This window comes from Artemia franciscana, chromosome 1 (assembly GCF_032884065.1).
Source record: "Artemia franciscana chromosome 1, ASM3288406v1, whole genome shotgun sequence".
Taxonomy (NCBI): domain Eukaryota; kingdom Metazoa; phylum Arthropoda; class Branchiopoda; order Anostraca; family Artemiidae; genus Artemia; species Artemia franciscana.
The window spans coordinates 26,687,324-26,704,766 of NC_088863.1; the positions used below are offsets into that span (position 1 = coordinate 26,687,324).

Consider the following 17,443-nt stretch of genomic DNA (forward strand, 5'->3'; position numbering starts at 1 on the left):
ACTTCTATCTCTCTACCAAGTTTAAATAAATCCAAAAGCTTGCTCTAGTTGGCTTTGTAATGACAACAAGTAGACTTAGTAACAAAATCTGGTTAAGTTCCAAACATTCCTACTGCTAGTTATTTGATGGAGATGCTCCCTCATTTTGACAGTGGTTGAATTGCGTTTGTCAGACAAGCTGATGATAAGAATTTCAAGACTCCTTCCCCTATCCGCACAGAAGTCTATCAAACCCAAGCTCTCGAAAATATGCAATTCGGAGATTAACTCTTACTACTCCTACGTTTGGTCGAGATTTGAAAACTCAAACTGAAATTTCTGCTGATGTCAAGAAAGCTTGACCACCGTTACCCTTCCCCCACAGATGCTTTATCAGTCTTCTGGCTTCAAAAAAGTAGAACTAGTCATTCAATTTCGCTTATGACTAAGCTCAGTTGAAATCCAATTACCCCTCTGGGTTATTAATCTGAAGACAAAAATTTGTGGACAATTCCTTGCTCCCATGCCTAGTTCAGACCGTTTTTATTTTCAAAAAGCATTAAACTAGGTTATTTCCCTTCAAAGTTCGTTAAGATCTGACACCTTATATTAACCTCATCTGGTAAATATAATGAAGACAAAAGTTTAGAGGCCCATCTCTAGTATAAGTTGGATTAAGCACAAACTGCAAGTAGACACAACAACGACACCTTCTATTACTTCCTATCAAGATTAGTTTAGACCCATCAATCCATCGTTATGTGTGCTACGATTACAAGACAGTAGGGACGGTTTTATTTCCCCCTTCTAATTCCCAAAAGGGATAAGAAGGATATTACCTCTTACTTTCTATAAATTTCTTTAGGAGCACGACCTCTTCTGGAAAAATTGACAGCCAAATTTAGCCTACTAAGCCTTCAAGCCGGCAATTCAAAGTTCGATATCATCAAGAATGTTTTCATTTATTTTATATTGACCTGATCGATAACCATAATCAATACCTTAATTGATAATTCGTAAATGCCAAGCTCTTAGTCGTTAATTTTATGGGGAAATAGTCTTTAATAATGATTCACTTCTAGACTTTATTTATATTTATGGACGACTGGTGTAATGTAGACCAGTTTTGCCTCTGAGACTGGGAGGCTAGTTAAGCACCGTTCAATAACTGTCAGAATTTTTGTTTGATGAAATTTTCATCCTTCTAGCTCCACCACTAATCTCAATTTCTTGTCCTTTTTTCTCTCAAAATGGGCACTAAATTTTAACTACATATTCAAATCAATATTATTAAAATAATCTAGGACTAAAGGATTTGGATGATCACACGTGTGACCAATCTTCTCCAGAAAAGACAGAAATTTAACATATTATCGATAACAGCTTTATTTTCCAATACACGTTCCAGCATTAGTTTCGGCATAATTTCCATCATAACCGCACCCCTTTTAGAGGGAGTTCATTTCGTATTTCTAGAATTACGAATTTGCATATACAATTAGTTTTCGATGAACGACTTCAAAATCGATATATTTTACATGTTTAAAATCAACAATAGATTTTGTCGTTGCTCACGTTTTAATCAAAACTTACTTTTTTGGAGTTTGGATTTCAAGTAGTTAATGATAAGGATCAACTAGTGGCAATAGTAACTAAAGCTCTAAAAAAAGAGCTATGATAAAAATTATATACAACAATAGAATCTGCTTTCCATGGTGATTACAAACATAAAACTTATATGAATTTCATGAAGTTTAAAGTCACGCATCAGAAGCTATGAGAATGAGACAGTTTGCCTGATCAAACAGTTCGTAGTAACGAGCTGTAGTAAGGAGCGACCTGGCTCAATAGTAACCTAAATTCTAAAAAAGGGAATTTTTATAACAATAGTTAAATCAAAAGAATTGTATTTTAATGCTGATTTTAAATATATAAGTTCCATTAAGTTTAGACTTAACTATCGAAAGTTATGAGCCTGAGAAAATTTGCTTTATTTTAGGCAATAGGGGGAAACATCCCTTAAAGGCTATAAAATTTATACGAAAATCACACCATCAGATGAACCCTGATCAGAGATCAGAGAACTCTACTATAAAAGTTTCAAACTCCTATCTACAAAAATGTGGAATTTTGCATTTTTTACCACATGACAGATCACGGATGCGTGTTTATTTGTTGTTTTTTTTGTTTTTTTTTCCCAGGAGTTATCGTATCAACTTACTGGTCCTAGAATGCCGTGTGAGGGCTCATTCTAACGGAAATTAAAAGTTTTAGTGCTCTTTTTAAGAGACCAAAACAAATTGGAAGGCACCTAGGCCCCTCCCATGCTCATTTTTTCCAAAGTCACCAAATCAAAATTCTGAGATAGCTATTTTATTCAACGTAGTCGAAAAACTGAATAACCATGTCTTCGGGGACGACTTGCCCACCCAACAGTCCCCGTGGGAGGGGCTGCAAGTTACAAAGTTTGACCAGTGTTTATACACAGTAATGGTTATTGGGAAGTGTACAGACGCTTTAAGGGGGATTTTTTGTTTGGGGGAGGGGTTGAGGGGAGGGGGTTATGCGAGTTAAACTTTCCATGGAGGAATTTGTCGTGGGGAAAGAAAACCTCCATGAAGGGAGTACAGGATTTTTTAGTATTTTTTTAAAGAACAATGAAAAAATAAATATGAGCAAGTTTTTTCAACTGAAAGTAAGAAGCAGCATTAAAACTTAAAACAAACAGAAATTATTGCACATATGAAGGGTTCACCTCCTAATACCTCGCTCTTTACGCTAAAATAATTTTTTTATTTCAACTATTTATTCTACTGCCCTTGTGATTTAGGGGTCATTCTTAAGGAATTGGGACAAAATTTAAGCTTTAGTGTAAAGAGTGAGGTATTGACGAAGGGATGAACCCCCTCATATAACTAATAAATATATGCAAATATAGAAGTTCGTTACGAAAGTTAATTCGTAAGTTATGTATATTTTTACTAATGAAAGCGTTCGTAAAAAATTAAAAGTTGTATTTGCTTTTTTAAATAGTCAAAAAATTGGAGGGTAACTAGGCCTACTCCCCCGCTCCTTTTTTCTCAAAATCGTCCGATCAAAACTATGAGAAAGCCATGTAGCCATAGAAATAAATCAATATGCAAATTTCGGTTTATTCATGTGTGGAGAGTCAAAATAAAAACATGCATTAATTCAAAAACGTTCAGAAATTAAATATATAAAAAAACAAGCTTTTTTTTACCTGAAAGTAAGGAGCGATATTGAAACTTAAATGGAACAGAAATTACTTCGTATATGAAAGAGATCGTTCCTTCTTCAACGCCCACTCTTTACGCTAAAGTTTTTCACTGTCTTGAAAAGTAGAGTTGAGAGAAAGAGTCAAACTTTAGCGTAAGGAGTGGGCGTTGAAGAGGGAATAGCCCCTTTCAAATACGAAGTAATTTCTGTTCGCTTTAAGGTTTATTATCGCTCCTCACTTTCAGTTTAAAAAAAACGTGTTTTTTTTTGTTCATATTTAATTTTCGAGAGGAGTGGAAACACCAGAAGCGGGTTAATAATCATAATGAAAAAACACCATCAAATGTATTTCTTATCTATAAAAATGTGGAATTCTGCAATTTGACTTTTAAGATTGAACATCATGGATGCGTCTTTATTCATTCCTTTCCAGGAATAACTGTATCAAACTGATGGTCTTAGAAAATTGAGAGATGGCTTATTTGTTCAGAAATAAATTAATTTTTCAATTAATTAATTTAAATAAAATTAATTAATTAAAATTTAATGTTAAAATTTAATTAATTTTAAGATTGCGGCACAACAGAATGGCGTTTTAAACCATTTTGTTGCACCCAACTGTGGTTTTGAATCCAGTAGGGCAAAGTTACTATCAATTGAAAATTCTGCGATATCCAACCAATCCAGAATTATTGGAAAACTATACATTGAGCTCCCCAATTTTGGAGGCAGTAATGCGGAATGATGGCGTAATCTTTCCTAAAGTGTCACGTAGTCCATATAAAATAAACGGTTAGCATAGACACTTTTTTTCTAGCTTAAAAAAAAACAAGTTGATTCACTTGATATTTGATGAAATTATGCACAGGGCACAGTGATGTACAGTTTCTCACCAGGAGATATGGAGCAAGGTCGATGGGTCGTTTTGCAGGTGAAGGTAGGAGGTTTCCCTGATGCCTTAAAAGGTTTATTTTTACCGCTGCATTTCCTAACTTGCTCTGATCATTCAGGCAGATATAGAAACGGGTCTGGAGAGGTGAGGAGTTGACATAAACTGATCTCTAGCCTCCTTTCATTTTGATTAAGACTGTACATTTGTGCTCCGGGGAGACATCTCAATTCTTATTCTTTTAAGAAGATTTTTCATTTGCAAAACAAAAGATCATATTCATTTGATTGCTGGCTCAAAAGGTGCAGTGTTGGGGGGGGGGGGTCTCGAGTCTTGCTAAGGAATTTGCCATGAAGGCCGAGGCACTGTTCTACTGAACTTTTTATTGATGTTTAAATGGAAATATTTGATTTTAAGTTTATTTTTTATGTATTAAACAGTTATGTGGTGAAAATTCAAATTAAAGAACTAATTGTGCTTACAGAGGTAAGACCTTGGATAAACTTTTTAAAGAGACGGATCCTTAATGGATCGTAAAAATCGAATTTTTATGGTGATTCTAAAGATTTATATTTCAATAATTTAAACCTACCCAGCGAAAATTGCGAGCCTTAGAAAATTTGCTCTTTTTACGAAAAAAGAAGGAAAAACTTTCGCAACTATGTTCATTCATTCGCAAACTAATCTCAACTTAAAATTCATTTCATTTAATCCTCAGTCATTCTTTTTCTTCAAATGCATTTAAACGTATTGGTCTCTTGCTGCTCAAAAAAAGAAAATTGTCCAGAGAAATTGTGCAGTTCCTTAAGCAGATTTTTATTTTAACAATCTAGGACGTTGCCTACCAACTTACAAGCATTGGTATACACAATTGAATTACAAGAAATAGAGGTTCTAGAGGCCTTAGCCCACAATATATCATGGATAGGCCCGGGTATGACTGGGAAAAAAAATTAGAAATTTGATGTTCAAAAAATTTTTTTTTGCTGAAATTAAAATAAGGGGCGACATTAAAACTTGAAAGAAACCACATAAGTTATCCTCTATATTAGGGAGGTTACCTTCTCCTGAACCCCTCCCACTCCTTGAACTAAAGATTTATATTTTATTCCTTGTGAAGGTTACCTAACCCATAATGCAGGTCTGGCCAAAATCGGTCAGAACAGAATGTTTGGTCGGTTTTAAGCCCATATACAAAAATATACATCATTTTCAAATCCCGGCAACAATAACCTTATGATTAACATCCAAAGTCAAAACAGTTTACTAAGCATCAGGGCAACTGACAAATTAACGGTTAAATCACTAGAGGTGAGATTAGATATTTAAAAAAGGTCAGCCTTGATATTTTTCTACAGCCTTGATATTCCTCTCATGCATTCTGAGTGATCAATCATTATGGCAACACTTACGCTACTTTACTGATTACGATTAAAATAACCATACTTCAATGGAATGCTTTTTTACCTAACACCGTTCGAATACAAATGAATTGCTTACTGTCTGAAGTCGTTTTTCTGTTCTAATGGCATGCAAAACCATTGCGTTCCCAACAAATGTAATAACAGCAAGAAAATAAAGTCCAAAGCCGCCTGCAATGACGAATCCGAGTGTTAATCCCGGTGAGTCTGTATCCCTTGTCTCATTGTAGGAAAGACTTGTAGACAAACCATTAGATAGGATGTCAGTTGTGAATGGATCCATTTCCGAAAGAAGTGTAGTTAACGGCCTGGAAAATTAAAAGAAGGTTAGAGTATTGGAAATCATATGTGCATTTGACGCGGTTTTCTTTGAAATGATAACCTGTGGATGTTTAATGGAAAAAACTCAGAAAAAAGCAATTAACAGACTTTATAATAAATGCTTTGTCCACTAACATTTATCCAATTTTTAGTATGGGAGTTTTTTGTCCCTTCGTTCTTATGGTTTCCCTTATGATTTAGTAATGATCTCTTGCGTGTTTTCTAACTGTTTTTCAGTCGATTTGGTACAAAATTTTGGCTAAGACCATTTTAATCCCACGTCTCAGCCAAAGATCTAAAATTCATATAATAAGCGTCCAATCTTATAAGCTTCAAATTCAAAAAGAAAGAATTTTCCTTAGAAAACATGTCATGATTAGGCTTTTATACAGTTTTGGCTCCTGTTTCTATTAAAATTCTTAACATCCTTCTTTGAGCCAATTGAGTTGCCGTCTCTTTAGTGCTTGGATTCTGTTCAAGCAAAGATAAACGCTTTACAATCACAGCTTAGATACCAATATAGTTATGAAAACTCCTATCTTGCCCATGAGAAGCTTTTGGTACAGAGCTCTGAACTTGGCGCCTCCTCCAAGCCCGCACTCCGACGTGTAGATCGTACTACAGTAGCGTAGGCGGGAACGCAATTCTGTTTTGTTGCATACGTGGTCAGTCCAAATGCTCCTACTTTTAGATTCAGACTGCCAGTTTACTGTCTCCAGCCGCTAATATCGCTACCGCGCATTGTGTCCCAAAAATAAATCGAGTTTTCATAACTGTATTGGTATCTAAGCTGTGTTTACAATTTTAAAAAGGGTAAATATCTTTAAAACGTGTAAAAGTAATATGCTGTGTCTGTGTGATTTCAGAGCCTATTCTCTTCCGCGCTCGGTGATACTTCCCATATGAAATGTATCACGATATATGCATTTATTGTTCATAATATTCTACGCTGTAATCTGGCTCCCCAGTTCAACAAGGCCCTTTTAATTTTTTATTTTCTTAGGAGAGAGAAGCAAACGGAAAATATAAAATAAAAAATATGAAAAGGTAGATCAAAGTCAAGGACTAGACAACTTACTAAGTGCTGAATTTCCAGCAATTTTCATAAGGTTGAAACATATATGGGTAATTTTTAAACAATATGATTTCTGAAAGAATACAGGCACTTTAGAACACTTAAATCAATACAAAGTTGGAATTAGGTGTTGCTTCTAAAGATTAGGATAACTGAATTTTCTGATATGACTCAAATAGCCAGCTTGATAAAAAATACAATTAGGGAGATTTAATCAGGGGAACATCGACATCAATCCATTGCATAAAGCAGAAGATTTAAAGTGTGAAAACCTACCCAATTAGCATAGAAAAGTTGTTTTTCCTCTATTTACAGCCTTTAGACTATTAGTAACAAGAATGCCACTTGATAGGGCACATTGGCGAACGACCCAACGATTATCCTACGTAAAAATTATTTGCTTGCGTGTCACTTCCCTCTTAGAAATAGTCCCCAATTACATGTTATCATCCCCTGATAAAAGTTAGATCCATGGGGCAGGTAAAGGTGTTTCCATTTTCAAATGCCAGGGATATCTTATTGAGCTAGGGTCCTGTTGTAAAAACTAGTAAGTAAGTGAGTAAAAGTGGTGTACAACTGGATTCCTTACAAGTCAACATTTATTTCTGTTCAAGTTTATTATTCAGCCATACCGTTTAAAGAAAGCCACCCCTTACACCTAGCCGAGTGGATTGGTGTGCTGGATTTAGGATCCTTTGTCCGAGAGGGCGAGGGTTCGAATCCTAGTGTACTCAATTATTTTGTGTGGGACGGTGGTAAATGGCGTGACTCTGTAAGCTAAGCCAGTGTCGACCCAGCTATAAATGGGTACCTGGAGAAATCTTTGAAGGTAAAGAGGAAGGGTGTGCAAAAGCAGAGGATGGTTGGCCCTCATCCCCCCATTGCACTTTCTGGCTGAAGGGCCTTGAGACGGAGACCAGCACCGCCGGTTCAGACCTTAAGGGTCTATTGCCGCATCCTTTACCTTACCTTTTTAACCTTACACCCTTTCTTAATTGGCTTATAATGGACACACCTACGTGTCCATACCTAAGTTGCTCAACATTTTAGAATAGCGTTGGAGAGAAAGCTATCTGAATAAATTTTCCAAGTCAGAAGTTACGCTTTGTTCTCATGCACAAGTATTTCGTGAACTGTTGTCTTCTGATGGAGGCAATGATGCAGTATCCTCTGAAGTATCACAGCGTCTTACAAGAAAACCTAACTTTGATTTACAAAAGATTTAGAGACCATTTGTAAAACAATAGTCTAATTACTTGGACTAAAATTCCATTGAAGTAAACAAAAGATAGTATGACAAAGGACTTGCTGACAAAATTGGGCGAAAAAATTAGACGACACATTCGAAACTGTAGTGAAGACAATTCATTATAATACATTAGTGCGGCAAAATGTATATCTAGGGATGGGACAAATTTGTAGATTTTTTGACGTTTTCAACTAAAATACCAAAAATAGCAACTTTAATGAAAATACGCCCATAATGATCAAACAGTTCGCGGTAACGAACTGTAGTAAGGAGCGACCCGGCTCAATAGTAACCGAAACTCTAAAAAATTGAATTTTGATACCAATAGTTACATAAAAAATCATATTTTAATGCTGATTTTAATTATATAACTTTCATCAAGATTAGTCTTATCTATCAAAAGTTACGAGCCTGAGAAAATTTGCCTCATTTTATAAGCTAGGGAAAAACACCCCCTAAAAGTCATACAATCTTAACGAAAATCACACCATCAGATTCAGCGTATCAGAGAACTATCTTGTAGAAGTTTCAAGCTCCTATCTACAGAAATGTGGAATTTCGCTTTTTTTTTTCCAGAAGACAAATCACGGATGCGTGTTTATTTGTTTTTTTTTTTTTTGTTTGTTTTTTTGTTTGTTTGTTGTTTTTTTCACAGGGGTGATCGTATCGACCCATTGGTCTTAGAAAAGCCGCGACTCATTCTAACGGAAATTCAAAGTTCTAAAGCCCTTTTCAAGTGACCCAAAAAATTGGAGGACACCTAGGCCCCCTCCCACGCTCATCTTTCCCCAAAGTCACCGGATCAAAATTCTGAGATAGCCATTTTATTCACCATAGTTGAAAAACTCAATAACGATGTCTTTGGGGAGGACTTACTCCCCCGCACTCCCCGTGGGAGGGGTTGCAAGTTACAAACTTTGACCTGCGTTTACATGTAGTAATGGTTACTGGGAAGTGTACAGACGTTTTCAGGAGAATTTTTTTTGGTTTGGGGGGGGGAGTTGAGGTGAAGGGCTAAGTGGGAGGATCTTCCATGGAAAAATGTCTCATGGGGGAAGACACTTTTGATGAAGGGGGTGCAGGATTTTCTAGCATTATTTAAAAAACAATGAACAAATAAATATGAAAAGTTTTTTTTTCTACTGAAAGTGAGGAGCAGCATTAAAACTTAAAACGAGAAAAAATTATTACACATATAAGGGATTTACCTCCTCGTGATACCTCACTCTTTACGCTAAAGCATTTTTAGTAATTTAAAATATTTATTCTACGGCCTTTGTGATTCAAGGGTCGTTCTTATGGAATTGGGACAAAATTTAAGCTTTAGTGTAAAGAGCGAGGTATCGACGAGGGTGAACCCCCTCATATACGCAATAAAAACATACGAATATAGAAGTTCGTTACGTAAGTTAATTCGCAAATTACGTATATTTTGTACAAATGAAAATGCTCGCCTTTCTAGTAATCAAAAAATTAGAGGGCAACTAGGCTTACTCCCTCGCTCCTTTTTTCTCAAAATCTTTCAATTATTTATGTTCAGAGAGCCAAGATCAAAACATGTATTAATCAAAAATGTTTAGAAATTAAATAAACAAAACAATTATTGTTAATGAAAGTAAGGAGCGACATTAAAACTTAAAACGAACAGAAATTACTCCGTATATGAAAGGTACTTTTCCTTCTCAACACCCCGCTCTTTACGCTAAAGTTTTTTCGTTTTTTAAGAAGTAGAGTTAAGAGAAAGAGTCAAACTTTAGCGTAAAGAGCGAGGTGTTGAGAAGGAAAAGCCCCTTTCATATACGGAGTAATTTCTGTTCGTTTTAAGTTTTAATGTCGCTCCTTACTTTCATTTAAGAAAACTCATTTTTTTTTATTTTATTTTTTTTTTCAAAAGCAGAGGTGGGGGCGAAATAACATAGCGGGCAAAGGTTTCCCTCGTCTAGATACGATAATTAGAAAAACACAATGATTTTAATTAACTCTTTTGAAATTGACTAGTGGCTATAGCTTAGAAAAACTAGTTTCTCATAGCCACGGCTGTCACTCATTGGGAGTTTCCTCAAATATTGAGGTTTCAGCCCTTAACTTAGGACCGGGAGAAATTAAGTAACTAAAAAATTTAACAAAAGAATTATATCAATTTGCGACATTATCGTTATTTCCCATCGTTTTAAATCACTAAATGATATTGAAATCTCAGCTGCAACCCTAAAAGCTAAATTAAAAATAACTAAAGAAGAAGAAGAAGAAGAAAACATCAGTGGCAGTTCTGCTTGTTCTCAGTGACAGCTTTGCTAAAAATCTGCATCGAAAGATAGAGAATATAAGATAAGAAACGATAAGAAAATTAAAAAAGAAGAAAAAAGCACTGTTTATCGTCTGTATCAATGTCTTTTTACCAAAGTTTTACTCTGGAACGTCAAAATAAACTTTCACATTTCACCTTTCACCTTCGCCTTCACCTTTCTATTGTCAGGAAACGCTACTTCACAATTGAAAATACTTACTAATTATGTATTCACGGTAAAATTAATCCTGAATCCTCCATAGACACAGATTTAGCTGTTGAGAACGGCGGACACTTCTGAAAACATTAATAATTTCGCAAATGGAAAGAGCTGGATAATCAGAGATTTAATTGCTGAGTCTCGAATATTAAAAGACGCTTTCTAATATTTAGTCCTTAAGTCAATGGCTATTATTGACTTACCTATTATTATTACGTTGAATTTATATTGCTATTGCTGTTATTTACATTGAAAATTGTGCTATTGAAGACTTAGGACAGGCCCATGCCAACTGTACTTTTTCACTGTTTGCTGTCAAGTATCAATCATAAAAACGGTATCCCAAACTTATGTTTTCAGACATCTTAAAACACGTTCAGGCTTGTTTTTTTCACAAATATCCATATTCCTAGAACAGTGTCCGATGCAATCATGATATGAGCCCCCTCTTACCCCCCTAATTTGAGATGCTAAAATTACGCCCATGCCTACAATATATAAGTACCCATACATAACTTATTTTTAACCAGTTCTGTTGTCTCAGTATGTGTGCAATTCATATTTGATGCATGACCTTTTGGGCCTTAAGTTATCCCCATCTTTGGTTCACTAGTACGATTTATATATGATAATTTTTTAATTGACACATTATCAGTTTCAGTATTTGTGGCCTTGCTAGTTTGTGAATTTATTTTATCGTTTGAAATCAAGTTATAACCCTCTTCATGACAACATTACAGAAGGAAAAGAATCAAGTGATGATCCCAAAGTTATAACAGTGCTTGGTTGAATAGTTCAAAGTTTAAATCGAAACAAAGATCCAAGCTATTTCAATTGCTGCCAATTTTCAGGCGTTTTCTCTCATAAAAAGAAAAATTATGCTGAACATAAAGATACAGTATCTTCAAATGTACAGCAACATTTGTAAATACAGGAGATTGGGAAGACAATTTTTTAATACCAACTCACAATTTATTTCCACTACATTTAAAAGCTGTATATTATAATGGATTAAGAAAAAAAGAAAACTTCACTCTCCCAAACGGAGCCAAAAACCTAAGCCTTTTGGCTTTTAGTGGTACGGGGTTAGGTTTATATTTCCAAATTTTGATAAAAAAAAAAACGTTATCTTTCAGTCAATGCTCAAAATTGTTATTAAATTACCCATTCTGAAATTAAGTTTAAGGCTGCTAAAAGCTGTAGACAACCCATGCCTTGAAGATCCAAAAGCCAATACCCGAAATTGGCGTTCTAATCCAGTTATTAGTATGTACTGGATTTGAATATTAATTGCTGCTAAATCATTTTGCACATTAATCCTCATTAGTATCCCCACTTTATAAATATTGTTTTTAAGAAAATTCTGTAACAATCAAGAAAAGAATTTTGTAAAGTTATAATCAGTGTTTTCAGTAAAGTAGACAATATGATAGAGCATGAAAGCAAACTCTTAGAAACGATGATCTAATCCCGAAATTGGCTATTTCTGGTACATAGTAAGTTTTAAGCCCTTCTCTATGCTCTAGTCAATACCTATTTCTTCTCGTAATTATAACAGTAAAAACATACCACTTCCGAATAATCTCAGAGGTTTTGTTTAATGCTATGCTCAAAGTAGCATCATAAGCAACCATCAAATGCCAATAAAAACAAAACAAAAATAAAACAATAAAAACAAAACAAAAATGCAAGGAGGAATTTCACATAAGTCGATTTGTGTTCACTTCTTTAGAGTTGACTTTAGTTCTAATGATTAAATTAATTCAAACCAAATGACCAATTACAGGGCATCGAAATAGTAACTCAGGCGCTTACGCAATTTTTTTCAGGGAGGAGATAGGGACACCAGGGAGACAAAACTTCAAAAGTGCCTGAAATAATCTAACTATATTGAAAATATAAAAAGTAAGGAATGCCGTATAACCTCAATATTTGGGTAAAGGTTACAGAGCCAAATTTTCCTCCTGTGTATATTCCAGTGTGAGCTGTGACCATGCAATAGTAGAAATATACAGCTTAGATGAGAGCATTATCAAAGCTACTTTTTAAGTAACAACTTTAAATACGTGTATGTCATCATTGGAGTTAAATATTTACCTATGCTAACTTGGGATTCTCTTTTGAAGATTTTTGAATTCCTGTTTAAAATACTAACTTTTCTTTGGAAATGATCTTATTTCCTTTTTAAATCTTAAATGATGAACGACTTACGGCTGAATTGACCAGTCATAACAAACAAAAAAGCACAATATAATTATCACCACGTCTTTACAAGAGGGAAACTTGAAAAAAAAGAAACATGGGATACAAATATTTAGCCTGTATAATCGAAAAGGCGCCTTTATGGCAAGCTGAACAATAAACAAAGATTTCAAAAAAAAGATAGAGAAAAAAACAATTGAAAAAGTAAGAAACAACATTTAGACGAAAGAGATTTTATAAAGATAAGAATCGAAACAACATATTAAAAACGAAATTCATCACAAATAATGACATAAACGACTAAATCCCGAGATCCGACAAACAAATATTAGATTGTCATTTTTAGTGTCTGAGTGAAAATTGAGGGCACCTGGAACTGATCTTGAGAGTATACAGATAAGTATAATCAGTACAAGGAATATGTATATTTATGTATTATTGAATTAACAGCTAAAAACGATTGGTAAGACACGTTGGAAATAGGAAGCTGCATGATTTTGTTAGTATTTAATTACTTGGTAATTAATAATAGAAATATGATACTGGATATACTTTTATAGAGGTATTACTTTTAAACTCCTGCTACTACTAATGACTCACCAAAGCACCAAGCCACATGAGTCCAACACAGCTAAGCACGCTCCTCCTCCATCCTAGTCTATTCAAAGTCTCCCTCTTTACACCATCCCAGGAAGTTTTGTTTCTAATAAATCTTTATTTATGACATCCCCCCACCTCAACCGTGGATAAACTACTTTCCATTTAGCCATAGACGGTTGGCCAAAAAGGTTAATCTTTGGCAATATGTCATCCATCATCCGCAGAACGGGCCCTGGCTATCTCAACCTTTATCTCATTATAACCCTAGAAAATGGGATTGAGCAGCCTACTGTTTGAAAGACGTTCAGTCAGCTGGGTATCTTAGACAATCCGTAGGCATTTTCGAACTGTCATCACTCTAGCTTCCATTATTCTTACCTTGGTTTTCAGACTTATCTTTCTATTCTTCGACACATTTTCAACTGTGAAAAAAACCCTGTGCCTTGGCTATTCTACTTTTAACATCTTCGGTGCTCCCACCCTCTTTACAAATAATACTACCGAGGTGAATAAGGCTGTCCATCTAATCAATCTATCCCTTCCCACCGTCACCTATTCATCTTCGCTTATTCCTAGTCTTAGTGACTTAGTCTTCTTAACATTTATTTTCAAACCTATTCTATCACACTGAACTCGCAAAACCTCACTTCATTCATTTTGCTCATTCATTTTGCTCACACTTTCTTCTATGATGCTTAAATCATCATTATAATCTAAGTCCAGGAGAGTATTTCCTCCCCGTATGATTCCGGGGTCCCACATTTCCTTTCCTGTTCTTCTTAAGACGAAATCCATCAAAATGATCCGTATAAAGGCGGATAGAACGCAACATTACTCAACTCCTGATTCAATACGAAGCAAGTTACTAACTTAATTTCATACCTTAGACGCAGCAGTGTTATTTCCATGCATAACTCTAATCATTTTAATGTATTTGTATAGTCTATATATATAAAAATAATTTGTCTGTGTGTCTGTCGAGTGACGTCATGTTTGTGTACTGACGTCATGTTTGTCGACTGACGAAATTACAGACCGGGATATCGGGACACAAATGACGACCGGAACACCGGGACATAGGGAATATAAATGAGGACCGGGACACTCAAAGAGAAAGCAATCGGGACACAAGGAATGGTCGATTAGCAATCACCATCAACAAAGCACCGGGACATAAATGACGACCGGGATATCTATATATATAACGACCGGGACACCGGGACACAGGGAATATAAATGACGACCGCGACACTCAAAGAGAAATTACAGACTGGGACACCGGGACACAAATGACGACCGGGACACAAGGAATATAAATGACGACCGGGACACAGAGACACAACTACAACGGGGACACCGGGGGGCACAGGGGGATATATAAATGTAAACCTGACAATATATTTATATGCACAGACAAGGGGACAGCCAAGAATGTTGTATATTCGCAAGTTTTACGTAGTTAAAAAAAAATATATATATATTCGCAAGTTTTACGTAGTTAAAAATATATATATATCTATGTATATTCACAGGTGGGACACAGGGACACAACTACAATGGCGCGTAACTAATATGGCGCGTAACGACTTAAGCGCGGGGGGGGGGGGCTTGGGGGAGGGGGGGTTTGAAGCGCCCCCACCAACTAGGTGTTGGGGTGGCACGAAGCGCCACCCCAACAGCTAGTATATATCAACAAAGCACCGGGACACAAATGACGACCGGGACACAGGGAATATAAATGACGACCAGGACACTCAAAGAAAAATTACAGACCGGGACACCGGAACACAAATGACAACCCGGACAAAAATGACGACCGGGACACCGGGACACAGGGAATATAAATGACGACCGCGACACTCAAAGAAAAATTACAGACTGGGACACTGGGACACAAATGACGACCGGGACACAGGGAAACAACTACAACGGGGACGCCGGGGCACAGGGGGATATATAAATGACGACGGGGACACAGGGAATGTTCGATTAGCAATCACCATCAACAAAGCTGAAGGGCAATCATTAGAATAATGAGGTATAGATCTAAATACAGATTGTTTTTCCCATGGACAATTATATGTTGCATGTTCAAGAGTCGGTAAACCTGACAATCTATTTATATACACAGACAATGGGACAGCCAAGAATGTCCCATTATTATGTATATATATATATATATATATATATATATATATATATATATATATATATATATATATATATATATATATATATATATATATATATATATATATATATATATATATATATATATATATATATATATATATATATATATAATATATATACTAGCTGTTGGGGTGGCGCTTCACGCCACCCCAACACCTAGTTGGTGGGGCGTTTCGCGCCCCCCAAGCCCCCCCGCGCGCGTAAGTCGTTACGCGCCATATTAGTTACGCGCCATTGTAGTTGTGTCCCTGTGTCCCACCTGTGAATAGAGATAGATATAAATATATGTTTTTAACTACGTAAAACATGCTAATATACAACATTCTTCGCTGTCCCATTGTCTGTGCATATAAATAGATTGTCAGGTTTACTGACTCTTGAACATGCAACATATAATTGTCCATGGGGAAAACAATCCGTATTCAGATCTATACCTCATTATTCTAATGATGTGTCCTTGTGTCCCGGTCGTCATTTACATTCCCTGTGTCCCGGTCGTCATTTGTGTCCCGGTGTCCCAGTTTGTAATTTCTCTTTGATTGTCCCGGTCGTCATTTATATTCCCTGTGTCCCGGTGTCCCGGTCGTCATTTGTGTCCCGGTGTCCCGGTCTGTAATTTCTATTCGAACAATCCCTGTGTCCCGGTCGTCATTTATATATCCCGCCTGTGCCCCCGGCGTCCCCGTTGTAGTTGTGTCCCTGTGTCCCGGTCGTCATTTATATTCCCTGTGTCCCGGTCGTGATTTGTGTCCGGGTGTCCCAGTCTGTAATTTCTCTTTGAGGTTCCCGGTCGTCACTTATATTCCCTCTGTCTCGGTCGTCATTTGTGTCCCGGTCTGTAATTTCTCTTTGAGTGTTTTTTCTTTTTAGTTTTTTTTTTAGTTTTTTACCTTTTTTCCTTTTTCAGTTTTCTTTTTCTTCTTTATTTTTCAGCGTCACTATGAAGTACATATCGACGAACCTTTGTTTTTTTAACTTAAATCTGGTAGACATTGATGACCTTATCCAAGTCAAAATCCCCAAGCCAATGATCATCGCTATCATTTTCAGTTTTGATATGTTTTGACTCTTGCTGTCCAGGTGGATTTTCATCTAACTGCGCGGTTTTGCGTTTTTTAGCCGCAAGCCTGTTTTCTTGCTGTTCTTGTGATTCCCCGGCACGCTTTCTTTTCTTACTTTCTCTATCAGCTGCAAGCCTGTTTTCTTGCTGTTCTTGTGATTCCTCGGAACGCTTTCTTTTCTTACTTTCTCTATCAGCAGCATAAACTCTTTGAGCAGCTTCCTCGGCTGTTGCCATTGTAGGATCTTCAGTAATTTTACAATTAAACATTTTTCCGTGAACAAATGTCTTAAATATCTTGAATGACGTCACCGTCAAAGCAAAAATGACGACAACTAATTTCATGACGTCAGTCAACACAGAAACATGACGTCACCTGATCCACAGACAGACAGACAACTTATTTTTATATATATAGATATATATATATATATATATATATATATATATATATATATATATATATATATATATATATATATATATATATATATATATATATATATATATATATATATATTTTACGGAGTTACAGTATTCATCGTTTACGTGTGCATCAAATGTTTTTGATAATAATGGGGAATATGGAACAACCCACTGGTTATCTACTTCGATGGTGGTATCGTTACGCTACTTTATTATTGCTGTTTTACCGCCATCTTCAGTAGATCTTCTTCTATATTGTGGGTAACCATCATTGTCAGTAATTG

At 35.8% G+C, this 17,443-nt stretch overlaps 1 protein-coding gene across 1 annotated transcript in view; it reads right to left on the reverse strand.

Annotated features, from left to right (window-relative positions):
- The window catches only part of LOC136027606 (histamine H1 receptor-like), a 196,157-nt gene that overhangs the window by 154,005 nt on the left and 24,709 nt on the right, over positions 1-17,443 (reverse strand). The window contains exon 2 of the mRNA XM_065705023.1: positions 5,606-5,834. Coding sequence (XP_065561095.1) covers positions 5,606-5,809 — 204 coding nt within the window. The 5' untranslated portion in view covers positions 5,810-5,834. The remainder of the gene's footprint in view (positions 1-5,605; positions 5,835-17,443) is intronic.